This window comes from Vanessa tameamea, chromosome 11, assembly GCF_037043105.1.
Source record: "Vanessa tameamea isolate UH-Manoa-2023 chromosome 11, ilVanTame1 primary haplotype, whole genome shotgun sequence".
Classification (NCBI taxonomy): Eukaryota; Metazoa; Arthropoda; class Insecta; order Lepidoptera; family Nymphalidae; genus Vanessa; species Vanessa tameamea.
This window is the reverse complement of record NC_087319.1, coordinates 10,583,168-10,592,613: the sequence shown is the minus strand read 5'-3', so window position 1 is coordinate 10,592,613 and position 9,446 is coordinate 10,583,168. Positions and strand designations below refer to the sequence as shown.

The following is a 9,446-nucleotide window of genomic DNA, read 5'->3' as shown; positions in this document are numbered from 1 at the left end:
TTTTTAATAATATAAGTACTGTAATGCCCATTGTCCAACATATCTGTTATTACGATCGTTTTCCTTCCTGCTCAATGGGAATACCATCCAGTAACGCATTATAATATAGTTATATAATATATTGGTTGTTGTAATAAATTATATGTATTTTTTATTAATTCTGAAAACACAAATTTAGGAAGCAATTGTGCCAGAAATGCATCTATCATCTCATATTACAATTATTTTAATAGTAAAACCCCTTCATGATCGATCTCAATAAACCTCAAAAGAACTAACATGCTTTAATATCAGCTTAAGTTATGTTACCTTCCATAAACAGTTACTTGTAATTGAGATTGTTGAAGTGAAGACAGGGTATGGTGACTTTATTATATTTACTGTGAAAAATGACACGCTACCAATCTAGACCACTAATTGGCACAAATAGCATCTCATGTGTTTTAACATCAATGTGTTTAAAACTTTTTTAAAATAAATTAGTAAATTACTTGGCGAATAATGTGTGAAGATCTATGAGAACTTTAAAGAAAACAAAAATACCATTTAACATTTTTATCTTTATTAATAACATCAACAGGTTGAAATAATAATTAACTATGACAAAAACATATTGAACGTGACTTTTATAAATTCTCTCAATAATTAATTGCAGTGATATATTTAATTGTAAGTTTAAAATTAAAATCAGTTCTGTGATACTAATAGTTAAGTGAAAAATAATATGTGATATTAATTGTTTGACGATTATTTAAAATAATATTATTATTTCATCTTAATTATTATATTTGTAAGGTGAATTTTAAATGCAACTTTTTTAACCCGTTGAATTTACTCACAAATTAAAATCAATACATTTACGTTACACGAATTCCTAGTTTGCTTTTGAGCATTGCCTGACAAATTCTTACCGAAAATCATTTTTTACACTTTCTCCGCTTATCATTATGTCCTAATAATTTTTAATTTGCCTGTTATTGTCAAAATTAAATATTTACAGGAACAATTATTTATAGTGAAGTCATATCTATACTGCACTAATATCAATTTCCAAACACACGTGCAGTATTTATTATAGTAATGGAAAAATTAAATTGTTCAATTAAATTCAATGTTTACATTTACATTATGAAATTAATTATTCATTTTACTTTTATAATGCAATCAACAAAGTCTTCACATGTCTATTTTTAGCGCTACTGTGAAATGGATGAATACTAGGCAATGTTCATAATTATAAATCTTAACTAAACAAATTTTTAAGTTTGATCTAATTATATTAATAAATGCGCGGTGACTTTGTCATTGCATTAGAAAGTTTAAAATTTACAACTTTCATTTTTGTCGGTGGGACAAAATGACAAGCTAATATTTACAATATATTATTTACAGGTGACATTATATTTTTAATAAACAATAAATAATTTAAAATCATTTTAACATCTAAAATAAACTCCTGTTTGTCAAACTATCTTGCCCGAAGTACTAAAAGTTGCCCCACCGCTCTATATTTTAATATAATTACGAAATATATTAAATCACAGTTAAAGCGGTTTTTCACAGAGCGTGGTTTCAGCACGAGTCAGGGCCGCCCGGTGATGTGACTAGTAACGAGTCCTCTACTGATGAACCCTTCTCATGAGAAATACAATCGCACTGCGTTTGTGAACGTCCTTCGGCACATTGGACATTTGTCGGTTGACAGAGCGCATTTCGCACAGGCCACGACGTGACCGCACGGGACGAAGCAAACATTCCTTTCCTCATTATAGCATATCTTACACAGCTTAGTGTCCTCGACATGGTCTTCTTCCTTTTCGTTGCTGCTTTTCTCCACCGATTGTGCGGGTGGAGTTGTAGCAGAATCTTTCTGTTCTTTAGGGGCTGGAATAACGCAAGCTTCAGAAATCACTTTCTGTACATATTCTCGCCCCTTAACAAGTTGGACGTAGGCGCAACGACTAAACCAACGAGCATGTTGTTCCCACGGCACGTCGTCATTCTCCCAGTCCTTCAGGCCGCCATCGCAATAAAAGCATTTCGTTTTATCACCTTGGCCGGTATAAAAAAAGCCTGCCTCTGCTAGATCTTCAGGTTTTTGAGGCATACTGCGTGGCCAATCGCAAAAACTGCGCAATCGAGCAGTTTCAGAAGCGTACCGAGGATGGACAGGACCGGGCATACGAATAGCGGTAGTAGCTGTGGGAGGTGCTCGAACACCACACTCGTCACGACCGGCTGCCGCTGTTGAGTCGAAAGGAACGTTGCCCGAGCCGGTCTGACGTCGAAGGAAAGGACACTGAGGAGCCCATCGCTGATGGTCTTGAGCAGGATCATCACCTTCAACCCATCTCATGATTTCCACCTTACAGAAAGCGCAGCGGACCTCATCGCCTCGGCCGAGATAATAAAATCCGTTTCTTGCGAGAAGTTCAGGTGACAAAAACGATACAGGCCATTTATCAAATGTATTTAACCTGTCTTCTTCACGTTTCATGTCGGGGCCCCCGGGACCGAAGACGAATAAGTCGCGATTGTCGTTCTTAGGTTCAGAAGAAGATGATGAGGAAACGGAGCTGGGCGATGATGAAGGTGTTCCTGAATTGGAATCACATCCTGGCGTGGGTAGCACCAGCTGACTTAAAGGTTGTCGATTTTTCAGCAAATGTGCCAACATTCCAGCTGCCATCGGCGATGCATTGTTCGCAGGCACTGTAACGAAAGAAATAAACGCGATAAGTACATTAGGCAGATAAAGATTATATAACAAAACATACTTGGACTGTTATTTCATAAAGTTTACATTGAAATGTTTGATGCGTAATATTTTCATTTTAAGTAGAATAAAATTTTTTAAAACGTAATACGCATTGAACTTATATATATTCCTTTACAAATTGCTTAGTAACTAATGTCGTTTAGGTTACAGTTGTGTAAAACAAGACAGCAAACAAGTGTGCTCAACAGTTTCTCATAACAACAAGTTCGCGGCCATTGCGGCCGGCCCGGCTGCGTCGTCGACATTCCATTCCCGCAGCCTCTCCTCGCCTCGCCTTCAGGCCCTCTCTGCGTGCACTCAGTGCGCATGCACTCAACGACCGCAATCAATTTTTTCTCTCACAAACTTAAGCCTAGTCTATTTTCTCATATTTCGAGGTAATTATTTCAGTACACTTTATTTGAGAAATATAAGACAAAATTATTTAAAATAATCTTTTTTAGGAATCGACAAATAATTTTATTATATTAATTATTAAATTACAAATAAACGCAGTATCGTATCATAATTGAATTAAATAATGTAAATTATTACTGTTTATGAAGAGATTTAGGTATATTAAAAAATACAAAAATTTAATAATTAGACAATTAGATTCATTTTGAAAACAAATAAGATATAATAAAGAATAAATATTTAAACTAAGAGTATTATCTGTAAATAGAGCGAAAATAATTTAAATGCAAAATGTATTGGTACACGTAATCAACGGATAACGTGAAACAACTAACGAAAAATCTAAAAGGCAAGGATAGTAATGGCCACAAAAAATCAATATTTACCGTTTCCGAGCTTGCAATCAACTAATAACGGCATTGTGCTGCGATTATGTAAACACGTAATTCACGTAAAATAACAAAAGCACATCTCAAATTAGGAGTTCACGGTTTGTTTTCTTTAAAAAGATATAATTTAAAATCTGACAAAAGTATTTCGCGACTCGACCATGGTAAGCTTCGTATTTGTTGTGTCGCATAGGGTTGCGAGTATCATTGACGTGTAGCTGTTGCGCATGCGTGCGTACTTTTAGGAGGGTTCAAATTCGCCTACGTGGGGTGCCTTGCACAGCTGTGTCGCCAGTTAGGGTCCCCCATGCTGTTACATTTACGGAGTCCATACGAAGGACTATATTTACAAAGGTCTCGTGGACATCACAAAGAAGTAATTCTAATTATAATAAAAAGTAATCGATTACGAAAATACGACAACCACGATTTTTTTTTCTTGATCAAACTGACATGACCAACGGGAATATTTTTTTTAAAAAAGCAGCAACGCAAAGTGTTAACACGTGTGGTTGACACATGTTAAATAAAGTATGACCACCACGATCCAAGACGCTATGGTCGCGTACTTATTCGTCTACATTCTATATTATGATACGATAAACAAGCGAGAAGTGCGAAGGGACGACGCGGGAGAGATGTAGTTCTCAATCAGACTAGCGTCTGGGGCGACGTTGCCGCGCCGTTCACCGCCGACCGGATTTCATTCATATTTGAGACGCGACGTTGCCGTCTTCAGCGGAAACCGCGACCACACAGCGTAAAAAAGGGCCTTTGGAATGTGGCAGTACTGCTGGGCGGGTCTAAGCAGTACCGAATAAAAAGTGACGGTGTGGAATGCGGACTGCACTTACTAGTACAAGCTATGTATTAGCCGTCAAAATTGGATACATTCATTATATTCATTGACATGCATTGGACATTCATTTGATGTTTCAAATAAGTATAAATGTATATAAAAGTAATTATTTAAGGAAAAGGAAAGAATAGCAATAGATAATGTGTAAGAAAAAAAAATCTAGATAAATGGTATGGAATAGTATGGAAAACATACTAATTAAAAGTAAAACAAAATGCGCGGTGAAACGAGACTGTCAAAGATTTCGAAATGTGTTGCTTCCATGAAACGGGACAGACAAGGAAAATAAAACAAAAAGTCTCGAATCCAAGGTCCATAAGCTCGGCGCTAAGAGCAAATGAAATTCAGCATTGTGCCTTAAGAGAGCGGCGAGAGGCGGCGCCGTAGCGAGCCGTGGGGAAGGGGACGGGGCCGTGTTCTCATGCCTATGGGTGGTCGGCGCTCGGCTTTCGAATTCCAATGCCTTGCCTGTAGCACCTACGCAGCACTATGTAGACACCAATGTACCTACCTACATAGCATTATCTCTTGTACCTTTAAAATTACATCGCTAAAGGTCTATTACTAATGCTTTTTCTTCGGTACAACGATGCCTCGATTGTAACGTTCATTCGATCATAAGTCGTTTACGAACTTCGGTTGTCATCATGAAAGATAAAAAAGCGAACCAAAGGATATAGCCCGGAAACGATATCAGAGGAAATGAACATCCGCCAGATGGGGAGCTTATTTACAAAAGCGGCGTTTTGTTGAATATAAAATTGAATGAATGAAAGTCATCGGCTATTTTTGAATATGAATGAAGCGAGATAAGTCGAATAGAAAATCGTAAAGATAGATTGGCAAGCTGTTTAAAATAATATGCATAATTTTCAGACTCTTGACGATAAACCGCTAAGAAAACAAGGGAAAAGCGATACAAATATGACAAAGCTGCTAAAAATGAATATCTTAAATAGATGATTTTGAAGTTTAAAAAAGACAAAATTCCGAATTATTTAAAATGTTCAAAAAAAACATATTAAGCGTCTCTCAAGCTCAAAATAAAATTACAATTCCAACTACCTAAAATATATAAATTATTATATTATGATGAAGAAGAAACTGTTTGCTTGTTGATAAGTCTGTAGCTATTTTAAGCTTACTATTTATAAGTAGACCATTAATCACCCAATAGATGGCGTTAGTAGTCTCATTACTACACAATACAATCAAATAAACAGTATCAATACTTTTGTGTGCTTACTGTATTTTTTAATATTTAAAATTAAATATTTATGTATTTTTTTTAATACCTAAATTAGTAATCTATTAAGGATACCTTAATTAGGTAGCAAATAGTAGTATCTCTTTATGAGGTCATGCCACTAAGGTAGAGGCACAATTGGGTGAGAAAAAGACAAGGCCAAACATTTAACAAACAAAAAGTACATTAATTTATTTCGTATAAAGATTCGTTCTAGTTGATCGAAGTTCATCGAGTTTTAACTCTTAACGTATTGGAAATATGTGATATAAAGTATATCGTACATTAACAAGAGGATAAAATAATATCTAGCTAAGCCATTGTTATTTTCTAAGAATTACTGGTCACTCAAGTTTCTTATCAATAACACATTATCTATTAACGGATACTTAAGCATGTGAAATGGATTTCATTACTCTATTGCAATACAAATGAGTTTATACTTCTCAGAAATAGCAATTATGGCAACTATTTTCCTTATATTTTCAAATAAATTGTATTTTTAAATCGGGTAATTTCTACCAAGTAATTTTAGCAACTTCATATAGATGTCGCTACTCATACAAGCATAACAATGAAAATTAAAAATTGAATGTAGTGTATTAATTTTACAAGGACATTAAAAACAGTTTGATCATATAATATCATCATCTCTTTTCTTTAAAAAACCGAATGTTCATTTCAAAGTGTTATTTTCCTATAATAAAATTAATTACTCGATTTAATTATACATCTTTGTTCATTAATCACCACGATAATATTTACTAATTACTTTAGAATAACTCTTAAAAGTCATAATCCATCTACCTATTAGGATAATAATGAATTTAAATAAATAATCGTCACTATAGTAAATATGCTTGAGCAAACAAACAGCTGTTCACAAAATCTATAGGTATATGTAATAATGTTAGCTAAAAGTTTGTATTTTAAAAATTCGTTTACATCAATAATGTTACATAATTGATTATTAAATTAATTTTATCAAGCTATTAAATAATCACGCATCAATTCAATAATCAGTTAGTTGTCGACGTGGTAGAAAAATGCCACGATAGGCATTTACTTTTTTAAATTGTTGTTTCTAAAATAAAAATTACTTATCACTATTATTGATGCGTGGTATAATGTCAAATACAATGTATACCTATCGAATTAAATCATTTATTTCGAATAAAACACATTACCCAAATTTAGGTTATATAAGAAAAAGCATTCACCTCTAATTGGTTCCATTTGTAATCAGGAAATTCCACTATAAAACGTTAAACACATCAACTCCAAAGCTTCAACAGTTATTGTTCTCACTCTCACTTTAAATTACAATTTCCGATACTAAAACAGACAACACTACGTCCATGAGCGCGAAACTCGCAACTGTCGGAGGAATCGACTATAACCTACGATGGCGCTCCAAGCACGCCAGCGATACGTGCGTCACGTTTAGTAACTGTCCCGATATCCGCCAGGCGCGCTCTGTTGGGCTTCGTTCGAATGACTTGCCTGCCGTCGCACCGCCCAACCCGCGCGCTCGGCCAGTGCCAATAATTCTATCAGCTGTTTCTATTGCTTTATCAAGTTTATTCCTAATTCCCTAAATCGTAACATTGTAATAAACAGCATACGAACAATTTGTAAGTACTTATTTCATTTAATAATTTTACATAAATTTAGTCCTTTCATCTTTTTATTTTGATAAGCTGTGACGTAGACATAACCTTAAAAATAACGTAATGAAAGGAAATATTGTACCTACATTAATAAGACACTTTTTAAAATTTCGATATGAAAATGTATTATGAATTAATATTTTATAAATGTAGGTATACCTTTGCACACTCTTGATGGGCCTGCTGTTTCATTTTCTGCTTCTGCTTCTGCTTCGTCTGATGTCTCATTTTGCATGCCTGAAATACGCATATAGGTTTAGTATCGCAATTATAAAATTTAGTAGAAAAGTGTTAAATATACTGTGTTTTTATAATTATATAAATACACTTTATTATATTTTCCACTGAGTGTAGTATATTTATAAGTATAGAGTATAATATTTTAAATGTCAGTTTGAAAATGATTGTCACAAAATAAATAAAACAATATTCGTTCCGATACCTGATATACTAGTCTTAAGGAAAATAATTGATTTTTGATTTTATTTATCGATGACACACGGTTGTTGCAAGCACGACTAGGCACACTGAGATCTGATAAATATTTATTACGTAAAATGTGACGTTTACATACACTGCATGGATCAATGGGTGTAAACAATAAACGCGCCACGTATGTAAACAGCTAGCTATCAATCAGACTAAAGTTTTATTACAAAGCTACTAATGATATTAGGAATTATTTAATAGGTACCCAGTCTGAGTAATAAATGCTCTGCTAGCCAGACTACTACGTATTAGTTGCATCACTAAAATACCCTGGATGCGACAACTTGTAATCCCAACAAATATACCTATTGCGTATGAATAACAATAGTAAACACCGAAAAGGAGAAGAAATAGTTCAGTTCTAGGTAGTTTCGTCATCAATCATGTAAAATTAATTAATAATGCGACTAATGATGTCATACATAGCTCAATACATTTGGAATGACAATATTTTTTGTTAATTCATAACTACAGGTATATATTCAATAAAAATGTTAGTATGCGCAATCTCTTAATAAAAAAAAATTGAAGCAGATGCTAATATGACGTCTGTTTCGATGATAGAGGTGGTAAAAAAATTGAGGTGAGGTTTGGCGCAGGTGCGGACACAGCTTGCTCGTGCGCGGGCGTTACGCAGCTGCTGCTCCACGTGCTTTGCAGCTGTCGCCTCATCCCTAAAGCCTTACGTTACACCACGGAACACACAAAACACAAAGACATCCGGAATCTTGTTATAATCACCAGCGATTATCGTAACGTTAATATACCTGAGCACTCTGCATTTCTAGAAGACGGTTCAGAATCACTATTGCAATTTAGTAGTGATAGAAGAATTTTAAACAAGATATTCATAATATAACTTTATTTTCAGTTTTTAATATTCGTTATGGATTATACAGTAAACGGATGTCGTTTTTACGTATGATTTTTGGCATTTTCCGGTTTTCAGGCGACCCAAACGTGTGTTCTATGCAACAGACCGCGCTAGCTACTGTAAGTTCAAACTTCAGGCCATAGTGGGCGGCTGTAGGAAAATCGATAGACTTACACAAAATGGTGCAATGTGGAGTTTCCTTAACATTTAATAGATAGTTCTCAGTTTACAATCATTAAACACATCTTAATCAGCAATAATATGTAAGTAAATCTTACTTTTGTTATTATTATCGATCTTAAGTGACGAATTCATGTTTTATATAATGTCTTGAACAACGCCCGAGAATCTGTGAAATTTTCAACAATTTAAATATTGTGAGAATCATTATTGAATGTGATATATAGTATGAATTATATTTCTATTGGCAATAATATTATTATTGCTTAGACATTGTCCATTCGCGTCGTGTTTCATTTAGGTTCTTGGATTACCAAAATAATGCAAGATTAGGATATTTAATTAACTTCACGGATTTATGATTAAAAATAATAATAAATAAGTAAGTAATAATACAAATGCCTAAAGTAACATAATATGCTGTGTTGAGGATTAAAAAAGTGCGGATAAATTACAATATATTTGAATAACCTTCATAACATGTTAAATACATTAAGTAGATTTTTCATTTGGTCGATTAATTAAATATCGATTTGTTACACTGTTATGTGTTTAGTCATAATC

The 9,446-nt window shown here is 34.0% G+C and overlaps 3 protein-coding genes across 7 annotated transcripts in view; 1 reads left to right on the top strand and 2 right to left on the bottom strand.

Annotated features, from left to right (window-relative positions):
* Positions 1–9,446, bottom strand: part of LOC113396173 (protein PF3D7_1417600-like) — a 580,968-nt gene that overhangs the window by 24,935 nt on the left and 546,587 nt on the right. The gene's annotated exons all lie outside the window — the stretch shown is intronic.
* Positions 541–8,793, bottom strand: Diap1 (Death-associated inhibitor of apoptosis 1). Of its 4 annotated transcripts, none has more exons than XM_026634016.2 (3): positions 8,596–8,793; positions 7,499–7,576; positions 541–2,712 (listed from the first exon to the last, which is right to left on the bottom strand). In XM_026634016.2, exons 1-3 carry the CDS (start codon positions 8,678–8,680, stop codon positions 1,637–1,639), a joined length of 1,239 nt encoding a protein of 412 aa, XP_026489801.1. In that variant the 5' UTR covers positions 8,681–8,793; the 3' UTR covers positions 541–1,636. The 4 variants fall into 4 exon arrangements, with proteins under 4 accessions (XP_026489801.1, XP_026489802.1, XP_026489803.1 ...); XM_026634017.2 differs by lacking the exon at positions 8,596–8,793 and adding an exon at positions 7,782–7,933; XM_026634018.2 differs by lacking the exons at positions 7,499–7,576; positions 8,596–8,793 and adding an exon at positions 6,890–7,150.
* LOC113396186 (uncharacterized oxidoreductase YtbE-like) overlaps positions 7,133–9,446 on the top strand; it is a 22,418-nt gene continuing 20,104 nt past the window's right edge. Inside the window, exon 1 of one of the 2 annotated variants that reach the window (XM_026634020.2) lies at positions 7,133–7,303. The gene's annotated coding sequence lies outside the window, so the exon portion shown is untranslated. Of the gene's footprint in view, positions 7,304–8,845; positions 8,966–9,446 lie in introns of those variants that run through there. The other variant, XM_064216198.1, reaches the window with a different exon arrangement.